Source organism: Chaetodon auriga, chromosome 4, assembly GCF_051107435.1.
Source record: "Chaetodon auriga isolate fChaAug3 chromosome 4, fChaAug3.hap1, whole genome shotgun sequence".
Classification (NCBI taxonomy): Eukaryota; Metazoa; Chordata; class Actinopteri; order Chaetodontiformes; family Chaetodontidae; genus Chaetodon; species Chaetodon auriga.
In genome coordinates this window covers 1696641-1712071 of record NC_135077.1, presented here as the reverse complement: position 1 = coordinate 1712071, position 15431 = coordinate 1696641, and the positions used below count along the sequence as shown (strand labels likewise).

General features: G+C 42.9%; 1 protein-coding gene across 2 annotated transcripts in view; it reads right to left on the bottom strand.

The window, feature by feature from the left end:
• Window positions 1–15431, bottom strand: part of tet2 (tet methylcytosine dioxygenase 2) — a 28574-nt gene that overhangs the window by 5406 nt on the left and 7737 nt on the right. For both annotated transcript variants that reach the window (XM_076727702.1, XM_076727703.1), the window contains exons 2-5: window positions 840–3893; window positions 667–757; window positions 460–553; window positions 156–364 (exon numbers count right to left, since the gene is read on the bottom strand). In XM_076727702.1, the coding sequence (XP_076583817.1) occupies window positions 156–364; window positions 460–553; window positions 667–757; window positions 840–3849 (3404 nt within the window). In that variant the 5' untranslated portion in view covers window positions 3850–3893. The remainder of the gene's footprint in view (window positions 1–155; window positions 365–459; window positions 554–666; window positions 758–839; window positions 3894–15431) is intronic.

The window sequence follows — 15431 nt, the reverse complement described above, 5'->3', positions numbered from 1 at the left end:
CCCTTAGACACAAAAGCAATAATTACATTACATGTTGCATGTTGCATTCATATGCATACAAAGTAAGAACAAGGAACAAAATATTGCTTGCTTAATTTTGTGCAGGGCCAGTGGGCCACTTAGTCTGATGTGGCTTCTGTAGTGCTGTCACTTACTCCTCATTGAGAGCACAGCGTCTCTGGGTGAGGGCTCCATGCTTTGTCAGAGTTTCACTTAGCTCGAGGTAGAGGCGGTCAGCCAGGCTGGGCAGGATGCCCTCCCAGACCAGGATTACCACAATGATGCAGGCTGTGTCACATTTGTGACCTGTACGTTCCCGCACCAACACCAGTAGCTTTTCTTCTATACTGGATCGACGAATTACCTGAAACATTACAGGTGTAGGAATTTGTTAAAATTGAGATATTTAAGGCAGATTCAAGATCAGATGATTTGCCTACTTGCCAAAATGATTCTTACCCATTTAGCTATGGGGCACCCCTGTGTGCTTTTCCCTTCCTTGCCGGTGTATATTACTTTCTCAATTCTAATGGCACGACCAGTTAGACCAGACCTTCAAATAAGAATAGAGGCATTAAAGTAAATACAAGTAAAATAGTAAACAGTTGCTATGTAACACAGTCCATATTCACAGTAATTTTTCAAGAAGTCAAATTTGTGGTTAACCTTTTCTCCATCATCTCCCGTATACTTGGAACACTAGGTGCTGACCCGAGATGAGTGTAGTATGGGCCCTCATCCTTCTCACTGATTTGTTCTAAATATCATAAAGAAGGACACGTTAATATTTACACACACACTGATCAATCATGTTTCAGAACCAACATCATGAGACTCACCAACACAGTGGCAGGATGCAATGTCATATTGTGTTTTCATTGGGGTATCCAATAGATTCTTTATAGGAGTGTCCAATAGCTTCATAGGAGAGTCCATAAAGCTTTGTAGGAGGTGTTCCTTCTTAGGGGTGGAATCAGGTGGTTTTTTTAGAGCAACATTGGCTGTGGCAGCTGCTGATGATTCTACTCCACACAGTTCAGTGTTGGTTGACAGGATTGTGACAGGCCCAGAAGATTCTACCTTGACTCTATTTGATGAATTGATGACAAGGGATTTCTTCTCAAACACAGGTGAAAGCTGGTACTGCTTCAGACTTTGTTCCATAGAGGCCAAGATGCTTCCCTGCTTCTTGCTTTGCTCACACAAGGATTGTTGATTCTCCTGTTTGACTTGCATTCCACCTATGCCTGCCATCTGTAACTGCTGCTCCTGCTGCTGTGAACCAGGCAGCTGAAATCTAGGTCCGTTTTCAATTTTCACATCTCTCAGGCCATGTTTGGGGTCACTAATGCTCTGAGGGGGGAGGGGAGGGCCTTGGCGCTCCTGCTTTTGCAACAGGTGCATGCGTAGGGCTGCATGCCTCTGAAAGTCTCCATGGGTACCCACAGGTCCTAGAGGTAGTCGAGGTCCCCTTTGGAACTGAGTGCATGGCATCTTCTGCTGCTGTTCAGCTTTAAGATACATCTGTGTTGATAACTGTTGGTTTAAAACGCCTTGTAGTAAGTGAGGTTGTGACTGTGTAGAGGTCTGGGAGATGTCTGCATGGTTGGGCTGGTGGCAGTGGTTGTTAGGCCGCTGTGGTTGAAATTGCTTGAGGTTACTGTTGCCTGAGTTTGGTGGATACTGCCTTTGATGTTGTTGTAGTTGCTGCATCTCTGTTGTGTTACTGTAACTGAATCTTGTGTGATCGTTGTGCTGGATGTGTTGATTGTTGGATTGATTAGTATTGTTTCTAAGAGGCTGGGTAGGTTGAAGCTGCTGCTGTCCTGGCTGAGGCTGACTGCGAGGTCTGTAATTGGGAGACTTGAGTTGCTGCCCTTCAAACTGTGGTGGGTGGGACAGGGGACGTTGAAGATGAGAGTGTTGTTGCTGCTGTTGCTGTGTTGCTAAAAATCCAGGTGACAGTATATCCTGCAGGTCAGGGTCTTCACATAAGTGCTCTGACTGCATCTGGGTGTGGTAGCGGCTATCTGCCTGCTGATTTTGGGGGAAGTTGCACTGCTCGGGCATTTTCTGGGGTAGAGATTGATGCATTTGCGGTGCTTTAGAATTTGATTGCTGCCACTCAGGGGCAGTGTTGTGCTGGGCTGGAGCACAGTGTGTTTGGGCTGGGAGACAGTCCTGCTGTTGCTGCTGGAAGCTGTTAGACCCCTGGCTGCTATCTGTGAATACTCCCTGTGTCTGGAATCTTTGTGCTGGATTTGGCTCCAACATCTGGCAGTGAACCTGGGGGTTAGCTGTATGCTGCTCTGACGGAGGCTTAGCAGGGAAGCCCCTCCACATGTCCTGCTCATGTGCCTTGGATGACGGGCCACTTGCTGGTTGCTGCTGGGAATGTGAAGAGTTCAGCTCTATCCAGCCTCTCTGGTGGGGAGTCGAACATGATAAGTTGGCTCTCTGCTGAGATGTGTTCTCCATTCCATTTTCTTGCCCAGTATGACGTGGCTGCTGGAGACTGGGCCCCATGGGTACCGTGTTGTCAGCTCCATGTGGGTTCGCAACATTTTGTTTTAAGGTCTGGGGTTGAATCCCATACTGGTGGCCCCTGTCAGTGCCACGGTGCTGATGCTGAACAGACCTGGGTTCCTCACTTTGCCCCATCTTTTCTAATCCAGAGTTGGGAAAGGATCCATATCCACCTGTCTCTGCTGCTTGACGAGCATTTCGTTCCAGAAAAGAGTTCTCATTGAACTCCTGGTTGCCTTTCGCATATAAACCTTTAGGATTTGTGTCATCTAGATAACACTGTGGGCCATTTTGATGTTGTTGTGAGCTAGTGGCAGTATTTGTAGGCGGGATCATGCCAGGCAGCTGACCTTGAGACATCTCCTGACCAGAGTAAGCTGGTGGCTGCTGCTGCTGCTGCTGCTGTTGCTGCTGCTGCTGCTGCTGTTGCTGCTGTTGTTGTTGTTGTTGCTGCTGCTGCTGCTGCTGCTGGTCTGCTTCAAAATTGTTGGAGTATCCATTAACGATATAGTTGACTGAGCTATAATTGTTGCCTCCTTCAACATTGCCTGGTGCCCTGGGCTGCTGTTGATGTGAGTCAGGCATCTGGGCTGAATTGGGCAATCCTGAGGTTGAAGAGGGGGGCTGAGCACCTTCACTGGGCAGTTTATTTGCAAGTGAACCATTGACAGCATCTAGCTGTGGTCCAGATGTTTGTGGTGCAATTGACACTTGCTCAGGATAATACTGAGACAAAGTTTTCTCTAAAAGGTCACCTGGAGTGCTTTCTATGGTTGAGGGGGGTGATACAGCACCATTTGGAATCAAACCTTGTTTGTTCCTTGGTAGACCAAAAATATCTCCATTAGGAAAATTACAGTTCCTCTTGTCTAACTTAATCTCTGTGTGTTGGGTATTGCATTCAAAATCTGTCGCCTTTGTCAACTCAGGAAAATTTTCCACCAAACTGGAGCTCATGTTGTCGTTTTCTTTAATCGTAGAATCTACTTTAAGTTTCTTGGGCTGGTGGACCAGTAAGGACTGCTCAGTGAGTGCATGCTTCAACTCTCCATTCATCAATTCTCCATTCATCATATAGGATCCTTGATCAAACAGCCCTTGCACTGCAGCAGGGCTGTTACAGTTCTCCCTGTGCCTCTTCATGGAGTTGGCACCTGTGCCGGGCTTGTAATGGTTCCAGTTACTCTCCCCAGTGATCTGTAGCGAATCTCCTTCTGAAGACTGGCCTCCATTCTGGAGTTTGTGAGAGATGTTGTGAGATGTGCCAAATTGTGCTAATATCAGACTTTCTTCCGTCTCATGTCTGGCCTGTTCTGTTTCCATCTGGCCTGCTCAGAGTCCATCCACAGGGCTGCCCTCTGTCCGTCCTGCAAGGCACAAAGTGGGAAACAACTATTAGGTGACATCATTGTGAATTCAAATTTCATTTGAATTGTGAAATGACGCTCTGTTCACACAGAAATACGCTTAACGTGCCTGCACTGAAGATGCATTGGGTCAGGTCATACATGTATCAATAAATGGAATATAGTGTGAATATGCAATATAGCAAGTGTGTCCCTGGTGGTGTTGAAGAACCACCCTGTCAGCTTTGTAGTGCACATGTAGCATGACAAACCCCCAGCCACAGGTGTCCAGACAAATAGGACATTTTGATTTGCCTGACCCCCAAAGTGTACCAAGTCATTTATTTTTCAATCCAGCGTAGCCTATTTATTTGTTCCTGTGCAAATCTTAACTTTATGATGCTTTATTATACAAAGTAATGGTGAGTAAAAGAGTTGTGAAACTATTAAAATATGATAGAAAGTTTATTTGAAACAAAAGTTAAATGTGTCCATTTGAACATAAAGAGATTTCCTTATTATCAAAGGTTAAATAGGACCCAGCATCTCCTACGTCATTTTATTTGAATGTAGATGTGAGAAGGAATCGTCTGTTTTGACTGGAGGTCATGTTAAGATAAAAGTTTGTCTGTGAAACTGATGAAGCTGCGCTAATTATTTTCAGGAAGCCCCACTTCTGTAGTCCTACACCAACTATAGAGGTTTCACTACAGTCAAATATCCATTGCTGACAAACATCTAACTTCAGCACTCTTAAAGTAGAGATTTCACTCTGAATGTGGCTGTAGGGAATTAAAGGTCAGCAGAGTAATGTGTTTGCACTTGGCACTAAATATGTATCAGCTGGTGATACGATCCTGTCATAGAATTAGATTCACCCCAGTGATCTCATCCCTCAGTCACCTAAAAACCAGATAGCGAAGAGAACAGACTACAAACTAGAGGTTATCACAGGATTGTGATTGCTAACAGGAGACTGAGTCACCATTTTGAATTTAACATACACAGCTTAACAAAAAGTGTCCTGAAGGTGTACACCATGTTTTGTAGCCACATGTCCAGTGCCCACTATCAGGAGTGTGTGGCAATGTGTTTGTTTCCTTTTGAAGACCCCTATCTCAAACAGGAAGTTGTGAAATCCGGCTCTGTGCAGTATGTGGACAGTAAATCTAAAAATAACACAATGGGCGAAATGCTTACTGTCGCACATACAACTGTTCAGCAGGTTGAAAAAAGGAAAAGACCATGACAAGAAAAACCCCAAAATCATATGTTTGGTGTTCAGTTTGCTTCCATAAAGGGAACTTTCTATACAGTATATCCACCTCCATCGCTCTCTAAATAGCTTTAATAGAAATACCACTTATGTAAAATACACAAATGTAGTCAACATGCAAACCAGCAGCTTCTTGTTTCTTGTCAGAAATATACGTTATGAGACAACGGCATATGTTTGAATCTATTCCTTATATTTTGACAACTTTCCAGGTCACTGCCACACAGTGTTCAGGCTCTTTTTCTAAATTTGGTTTATGGGTTATAATATCTTAAGACAATGAGCATAGAATACATTATACAATAGAATAAATAAAAGGAAAGTCCATTTGATTGAAGGCAGTAGGATGCAAGGTTAATGTCCCAGATGGTAGATGGGAGAAGGAGTTGGCTGCTCGTCAGCTGTTCAGTAGCGGTATTCCTCACCCTCAGCACATTGTCATGTCAAATATGCAAATTCAGTTCTGTTCTCTAGTTGGAGGCCTTTGTTATCAGTGCGAAACTCATCGCATTTTAACCTTTGTGTTAGAATGAGTGCAAAATATAAACTTTTGACTTTTTATAACTTGGAAACTGTAGTCCGAGTGACAAAGTCATTTAGTAGATGTGAGGTATGAAAAATAAGATCTCTGCGGAAAGTTAAGCAGCAAACAGAGCTTATGGTTTCATTCTTGCTTTCCCTGCACTCTCTCAGCAAATAGATTCCAGTGATTCCAGTACAACATTGATTCCTGTCTCCCCCAGTTATTAATGCATGTCACATCCGCAGCATCTGCAAAACAATTGCAGTGCACAGGCACAAAGAGCCGCAGTCTAATCCATCATAATTATGAGCAACTCTCCTGCAGATGCTAAAGGAATGGACAGTTGATGAGCACTAATATGTGCACAGATTCAGTTTGAAGTGTGTAAGCTAAAGAGAGTGTAAGCTGGTGGGCAGAATAGAGAAGCTGATTGTACAGATGATGTAGATTAACAGTTGGAACAGGATAAAGGAAGTTGTCCTTTAAAGGGTATCTATCGCAAAACCTGTTGTTCAGTTTGTCCTGCATCAACATTACATTTCAATTTAAAAGAGCAGGGACATTTGTGTCCTGCATGTGTGTTTTCTGTTTACTGCTGAATTTCATTTACCTCGTTTTGACTGTGTTCACTGACTTTAACAAAGAGAAACGCACCAACACAGATTTCCCATTTCTATGTAGCCGTAATCAATAATATCAATATCAAATGCAATATAGGCAGCCATCTTTTGAAATGAGTGTTTGTGCCAGAGAATTATTTCCCAACATATGTTGAAGGTGAGCGAAGATGCATTTTTCAGACTTTAATTGGTGTCGTGGAGGTTTTGTCCGCCTACGTACAAACAGTCCTGAACCATCAAAACCACCTTCTGCTCTGAAAACTGACAGGAATTCAGAACACTGAGTTTGAAAAGTTTGTGGCCCTTTTTGATTTCAATAGAATACGAAACCCAGTTATCAGATTCCAATATTTTGTACTTTAAAGTCAACATATGTACTTAATCGGCTGTTAATAGCCTTAATGTTCCCTGTTCATTATAAAATGATGACTTAGCGTCACAGATAATAACAAGATAAGCTGAAGAATTTAGAAATGCCAGCCACTTAAAAGTCTCCACATATCTGAGTTCATATTACTCATTTATTGGTTTTTGAAGCTTATATTATACAAAGAAGTGTTTACACACTAACTGTAACTACTCCTGATTTATATCTTTAAGTCCCTCTGTATGCACTTAAAATAAGTAAATAATGTCCTTGGAGCTCTGAGAAAAGTCCTGGGTCACAACTGCTGGCTGCTATGGTCAAGTTCAGAAAAATATGCTTCGCAACCTTTGAAAACATAATTGGATCCAGCTTTAGATTCCCACAAAAGCCCTCCTGTTAATGTAAACCTACTATAGGCTGACTATAGGCACTGACTGATGTTCAGCGGGGGAAGAGGAAAGAAAAAATAGCTAAATATTTGAGGTACTATGGCATGTTTCATTTGGCATAATCGTGCTCCATCATGGGGCTGGATTGTGACATCTGGAACCGGTTACAGCTCCTTATGATTCTGGCAGAGGAGCTATCTCCTTCAAACAACATGTTCACAAGATACTGTGCGCTTTCAGAGGCAGTTTGTTTTATCAACTTCCTTTATTTCCTCGACCACAATGTCCAAACTGGTCACGTGGGCCATGAGTGAAGCAAAAAACAGTCACTCTGTTGCAACTGTGGCCCAATTGACCAATGGAGTCGGCCTACACAGGAAACTGCCAGATGACGCTCTGTCCAGGCAAGCGAGCCAGGAGACGCAATCATCTGCTTCTCTGTCAGTCACCCCTGCAGGACATTAGCAGCCCTCGAGACCCCCAAAGTTAGAGTGCTAAATCTCCCACTAACGAGCCAAGCTGTTACAAGGGTGTCTGGAAGCTCCGGCCGTTGTCACAACAGAGCGGCCAGCTGCCTGTTAGCAGGTGGAGGAGGGAGGCAGGACACCGAAGACAAAGACAGCTCTCAGGTCAATGCATGGTGAAGAGAGTCTGAGAGGTGTCTTCATGTGTGACTAAGATTTGGAAGGGTTTCATAAGCCAGAAGAAGAGAAAGGTTAAAACTCGGGAAGAGCAACTTCTCAAAAACAACGTTGCAAAACCAACTAGATTTTCATGTGCAATATCACTTAAACACAACTCGTTTGCACCAGCAATTAAAATGATTACATGGAATTATTTGGAGCAGGTCTGATTTTAAAAATACCCCCAAATGCTCCCTTTCTTAATGACTTACACAAATCATTTCTTACTGTTGTCCAAGAACTGCGACGGTGTCGTTAAAATGTAAAATAACACCAGACATCTTCAAACTAATTCCATTAAATGCAAGGATACACGCACATTAGTTATGTCCAGGCAGTTCTACAACCTGGAGATGAAGAGCTGCACGAGCTGCTCGGGCAACAAGTTGCAGAACTAATCTCCCTTTTGCTGCTGTCAGACACAGACGGATGTAAAGTGCCACAGCGGGACGCCACCGCCAGCAGCGTAATCAGAAGTGACACCGAGCCTCTTTATGATTATGTCAAAGTTATTAAAATTGAAATGTGTTATTTTGACAAATGAGTAGGAGAAAACCACGTGGGAGATGTGGAACGCGCACGCCTTGGTTTGATGAATGGCGAACGGTCTTTGCATCCAGAAGGCGTCTCCAGTCATACAACACAACGTTTGGACGTTCTCATCTGTGGCAGATCTGCTAATTTTATACAGAGTGGTGCATAGAGTTACAGCCCAATTATTCTATATTGATCACCATGTCGCAAATTGATCAAGATAAATGACAATGATTAGCAATGTCCATATGCCTACAATTTAAGGATTATTTCCCCTTGGATCTGTAATTTTGGTTCAAATATACACTAAAAATATCAACAGTTGCAAGGAGTTTTGCGTCATATATTGCTGACATATACAGAAAAGATGTGTAAAAAGACACAACTGGGAAATAAAAATGGTCTTTTTGCTGTAGACCTCATTCATTGAGGGACAGTGTCTAAACTAATGCCCCCTCCTTTCTGAACTCTGTCAAATAGAAAGCATCTGATCCCTGAAAACGTAACAATGAGGTAAGCGGGAGAATACCACTTCCCGACCCCATGTGACTACTCCTTTGTTTTGTCTGGCCCTCTGTGCGCTCCGTAAATCAGTAACTCAAGTCAAGAGGTGAACACTGGCGCTAAGCTGCTCTCAGTGCAGCTCCGTTCCTACGGGACAGTCCAGGCTTTACAAAGGGCCGAGCGGAGCCAAGCAGCTTGTCACAGTTGGATACACCCACACTGACAACAAAAAAAATCTTTGCAAGCCCAGAACAAAGCCAGAGATCCCAGCTGAGTGTGCGCGCCTGTACGCGTACAAACATACAAACACACCAATTATGCAGCGTTGTGAGTCCAGTTCTGGCTGTTTGCTTTAAGGCGTGTGGAGTATTGGCTACATCCCCTTAATTATTTATTAGATGTGATTCACAGGGAGATCTATTTTTGCTCCAGAAGTAGAGCACTAAACTAAACCAGAGGCAGAGCGTTGCAGTGGCTTTAGTGTGGATGCCTTCTGGAAGTTATAATGCTTTGATCTATTTTGGGTTTCTTCCTTGTAGCTAATGTCCACCAGGGAAATGAGCACTTTGTGTCAGTTTATGGTTTGACTTAACTTGTTTGGCCTCAACTGGATTCCCAGCAAAGCTGTCTTTCCCTCTAGAAGTCCATTTCTTTGTCTCTATAGTGTGCTGTTGTTTGGTTTCCCTCCCTCTCCCGCAGCCTCACCTCCACTCTTCTGCCCTGTAATTACACTTTCAGGTTCCTCTGTGCTTCTATCTGCTGTCATCCTCTTCCTCCTGTCCAGTCTGTCATCTAGCCTGCACAGTTATGACCCTGTCTGCTGAGCGCTGCTGTTGTTGAAATCTAGATAGTCATTGCCCATTGTTAGAGTCTCTGTAGCTAAATTTGCCGGCATTTATAGATGGTCAGTTGCTTTAGTGCTTTGAAGCCTGAGGCCAAGGGAGGACTCTAAGACAGTGTGATCAGCATTGTAAACCAGTGGACATAGTTTGCACAAGAGTCATTTAAGGGCAGCAGTTAATGCACACCCCAGTAGAGTCTTATTTTAGCAATTAAGTCTCTTGTTTTTAATATAGCTTTACTTTGGCAAAGGCAGGAGTGCACACTGCATTATGTCGCTTAAAGATCATCACTTAGTCCATGTTAGACTGGAGAAATTAGGCTACAAATCAGCATTTGGATATTTAGTCCTGTATCCTGCCGTCACCTGGTGTTTTGTCTTCACAATGCTAGTGTAACAAACTTTAATGCACTGGACTCACACTGTGTTTTTGTTATTCCCAGACAGAGCCAGTGAAATATGAGAGCAGCCATAGTAGATGGGGTCTATTTGGCGTGACTTGGCAGCCGTATGTGACATTCACCACTAACGACAGCTGCTGGGAAACTCAGGTCTCTGCACTTTCAGGTTGAGGCCGAAGCAGCCGGGCTAAAGAGTGCTGCTGCTGGAGAGAGGGAGGGGGAGATGTGGAGCGGCACTGTAAATCAAACGCACGCTTGCCAAGCCACACCGCTGTTTTGCAGAATAGTCCCAAGAATAAGCCGTGATCTCAAGTGTACATTTCCTTTTCTTTGCTGAAATAGGCTCATTCGCATTTTCCTGTTGAAAGATAAGAACATGGAGCATGTGTCCCGTCCAGAGACTATAAATTTTCAGAGGACTTAGTGAAAGTGAAACTCATACGCCTTCTGAGTCATAACCAACTCTGTTCGCTACTAATATTCATCGTAAAGTCACCTGACTGAATATAAAAACTATCACCTGCTACTCTTAGCAACTTTGCTAGTCATTTAGCCGCAGTGCCTCTTTTACTGACCATAAGTATTACGAATACTATGATTTTAAAACACAACTGACTGTAATGACAGTGCATTGATAATTCAAAGCAAAATCCAGCCTTGATATTTGTTTCATATGACTCAGACTGTGATGTCATTACATGTCAAAGTATCAAAACACATCTCGTTTTTGAAATGTCTCAGGTTTCTGATGTCATTTCATGTCACGGTGTATGTTAGTGATACGGAGACATTGACCAGAGACACTAATTTTGTGTTCTGTCTCATCACTAAAACAGCAAAGTTGAAACTTATGAGCCTCATTGGAGCCACCATGACATCCAATAACTTCCCAAACTTTTACCTCAACCAAACATAAAGACAGCCAATGAGATGGAAGAGGGGTAAAACTAATATTTCATTTACAACATACATCCTTTTTGAAATGGATTTTCACTGTCAGAGTGTAAAAATACTGGAAAGGCCTTGTGTGTGCTGACAGACTGGACTTAGACAGTTCAGACTGCGTGCAGCAGGACCGCGCGTGAAACCTCATCCTTAGCAACCCCTACCAGTGTAATTAGGTCAGATGACTTGCATTCTGCAGTGTTTTAAATCCCTCCTGTAAATATAGAGCCTGACTCGCTGCTCTGCAAACCTCAAGACCTCTAACATTTTCACAACTCTGCATTCCAGCTGGCTGTGAGCAACAAAAACAGTCCATCTCCTAAAGACCATGACTGAATTACTTTGTAATATTATGATCATTGCAGTTAATCATACATGCTACACCTTTGGCTAAAGTGTAATGGGTCCAGTTTTTGATGTGCTAACGGCCTGAAACAGCTCTGTCCCCGACAACAAGACGACTCTTTATGGACGCCTGATGTAACGCAGCATTTAATTATTCCTTTTGACGTCCGTGTAGACGTTTTGAGTTATGATAGTTTATGACATATGGCTAACATATGAACTGGGGGAGTTGACTCCTCTGGAGGGAGTTTTGGGGAGCAGTTGAAGGGGTGGACTGGAAAGTCTGGAAGGTCTGCACACACCAAGTCATAAAGCACAATGTGAAGCAAAGTGCTGGTAGCATGTGTTGCTGTTGACAGTCAAATGCTCGTCAGGCTCCATAAGACAGATGTTCATTTATGTTCTGGATCTCACTGAGCCTCAGTCAGGCACCGCACACTTGTGATTTAAGCCTACATACGTATGTCACATGGCACGCTCATGCAGCTCGTACAATGCACCTCACATGGTTGCTCGTGCCTTTGCCCTCTCTTTCGTTCTGTCAGTCTGAACATATGACACCCTCCACTGGGGCTCCGAAACAAAAGGCCTCTGTGTCTGCACTCATTTTTATAATCCTCTAAATTTACATGCTAGCCCGATGGCTGTAACATTTTCTTTGCAGCGCTTGGATCTTGTTGCTGTTCTGTCACATGAGCAGCCTCAGCAACATGTGGGATCTGTGCTGTGGTAGCACTCCAGCATGCATCGAGAGAGCAAATATCCAAACAAATTAAACACGAGTGTGAAAAACGAGATGAAAGTCGACCACACACGCTGGTCAGAGAAAGGTGCCATCTCGCCAGTTCCTCATTTCTTAGATCAGATCGGAACCCCTTTTTCTTTTCCCTTAAAGGCATAGATCAATATTTTGGGAATTGTTCTGTCATGCCCGTACTATAAATATAAAGCTACTCCAGGAAGTGACTGGTTCCCGCCAGGAAATACTTTGGCTCATAAACCCTGTAAAACATCACTTTCACACTTTGTTGTTTGTGCTGATTAAACAAATTATATATATATTGTGTTAATTACTGTGCTTTTTAAGGTCTCAACTGGATTCCCAGCAAAGCTTTCTTCCCCTCTACAAGTCCATTTCTTTGTCTTTATAGTGTGCTGTTGTTTGGTTTCCCTCCCTTTGTTACTTTTGGGAAGAGCCAGGCTAGCTGTTACCACTCATTTCCAGTCTTTGTGCTAAGCTAAGCTAACCAGCTGCTGGCTGGAGTTTCATGTTTACTGCTAACTCTCAGAAACAAAGTGAATAGGCTTAGGTGCTGCAAGATAATCTGAAGTGATAAGGTGTAGCGCTGTTTTAGATCACGGTTGTATGAACTTTGACATAAAGCTTTTGCTTTCATGTTTCCATCTGTCTCAGGTTTTGGGTATATACAGCTTCTGTTTTAGATTAAGATGCGGCGATCTGTTGTATTGGCCACTGAGGGGAGGCGGATGCATGTGAACATTATTAGCAGGAATACAGCAGCTTGAGGCTTCCAGTTAGTTGCTCATTTTGGTTCTATTAATATCAGCAAAGGTTGCTGCATGAGGAGGGGATCTTAGCGCTGTTCAACCTCAGATCTAGTTTTTCTGTCAGGTGCAGCAGTGCAGCTTCCTGTTGATGCTCGCTGTGGCCTAATCAGCACGTTGTGACTTAATGATGGTGGCTGCGTCACATGACACCCTACAGCAACAGATCTGTTTTTCTTCCTTCTTCCATCCTTTCCCTCCGCCTTTACGGTTGGCCAACACAGTGCAGCTCTGCTTGCTTGCTGAAAAATTGAATGCTGATGAACACATTTCTCATTCTTTCAATTACGTATGACATGAAAATGTCCTTAACAAATCATTGGGATGCAATATATCCGTTATGTTCCCATTATAGATAAATTCTCTGTCATTTTCCTGTCTTTTTTTCTGTGTGTTGGGGATTTTCAGTGATGTATGAATGCAAATGCTATTTCGTATCTTGATCTTCTTTGAATCTGAAAACAAGATTAATAGATTACGGCAGAAACACAGAGGGTGTACACTTCTGTTTGTAATTTCTTCCCTAGAGAGCCTCCACCCCCTCCATACGAAGAAGGGTCTGTACAATCTACATTGTTCTTTATGTCTAATGGAAGACAGATGTGCCTGCCTTGTGGAGATTCCCAACACAGTCCATATGCTCCTACAGCTTTTTGTTTCATTTCCTTCTTTTAATGTACTAGTGTACTGCCCGTTCACAGTGTGCCTGTTTGGAATGGGCTGATTGCTTGGCCTCCGGTATATTTCCCAATATCACCGTGCTGCAGAGCACCCGCAGGTCGAGACGTAGCAGTTCCAGACCTGCAGTTTGTAAGCATGAGCCACCAGTTTTTCCTTTTTTGAACTTCATTAACAGCACAGTAACCTTAGAGTACTCCACCAGTTTAAGACAGTTTATCCCAAAACATGAGCATTGCACCTCAGTAATTAATAACCATTATTCTACGTCTTTGTCAAGTGGCACTTAATTGACTGCGTTGTCTTACAAATGTCAAAACTGAATAAAAATTTAATTGTAGACTCACGTTACCAGCATTTGCGTGAGATGAAAGAGGAGCCCTGCTATTGAAATCTAACTCGGATTAGTTTTTCTGTTCATGAAATTCATGAATTCATGGTGAAGCTAGCCAGCTACACCAAGTTATTCCAGCTTCCCGGGGTGTTACAAAGGAAAGGCTGACATTATTCATTGAAGATAGCTGGCTAACGTTAGCTTAACATTAAGTTAACCACTGTCTATAGTTAGTTAACATTAAAGCTCAAATTAGTGGACACCATGTTAGGTATAACCAGCACTGTTGAGGGTCAGGGTTAACCCTAACCTAGCTCCCTCTCCAGTCGACCAATGTTGTTTAAACTTGGAAAACTGTTTGTCTGGAAGTGTTGCGTCTAGAATTGTGGGGCCTCTCCGACTCCTCAGAGCGATGTTTCTCAGCTTACTTGTGAACTGCTCATCTGCACTTTGTTGGGTCTTCATCAATACGCCTGCCAAATGTGAAGCTGATCAGATGAACGGTTGAAAAAATCCAAAGAGATTACTTTCATTTTATTTAGATCTTGACATCTGTTGACTGATTGTAGTATTTGAGAACATTAACTTGAACGGCTCTGTGTTGTTTTGCTGAATACATTTTTTGCTATTATTAGATACAGCAGAGGAAGAAACAATGGACAAAGTCTCAGTTGTATCAGTTTGAGTGAAGTTCTGGGAATATGGATTAAATATTCAGTGGCTCTTATAATCATTTCTAATGTTATCAAGTGTACAACAGGCTGTTGGGGAAATCTGAAGCTTCAGTTTTCGAGGATAATTTTCATTATGTGAGCGTACACACAATCTCAATGGGAACATTAATCCATTTGTAAATTCACCTTTTTGCTAAGGGCAGCTAAATCTACACAATTCTTACTTTTAATGAGCAATTAGTAGATTAATTGGTGATAGCTGATATATGGACATCTTAGTAATGGAGGCCCAGGGATTCACTGTTGGCTGTGTACTGTTTCCAGTAAAGATGATATATGAATTAATACTTTCATGACTAGCTGAAAGCAACCTAAAATTACCCATCTGGAGAGTGAAGCTGAAATCATCAAATGCAGACAAAGACAAAACTGGATTAATGTTTTGTGTCTCAGGACAATAATACAAAGTGCAGTTCTTATTTTGGTTAACTGGTAGACCTCCCTCAAGGTAAAAAGATAAACTAGGACAGGAAAAAGACAGAAACGATTAACTGGCACCATAATAATAAGCCACATCCAAGTGCTCGTAGCCATAATTAAGAAGAATGTCAACACTAATCCAGGATTGTTCGATAGTGCTGAACAGGGTTCAGGGGGCTTTGTTTCTGTGGAGCTCAGGAAGCAGTGGACAAGACACATGAAATATATTAACTCGTAAAAAAAACACAAGGTTCTCTCCTGAGGAACACAGCGGTGGGTGATTTGTTGTTTGTCACGACGGGTTGGGTCGAGTGTGTTCCTCAGGGGCGAGGCTGCACTGGCTGCATTGTTGACAGTTTTTCTTTGACACAGTTCCTGTTGTGGGTCTAAAGCCCTTAA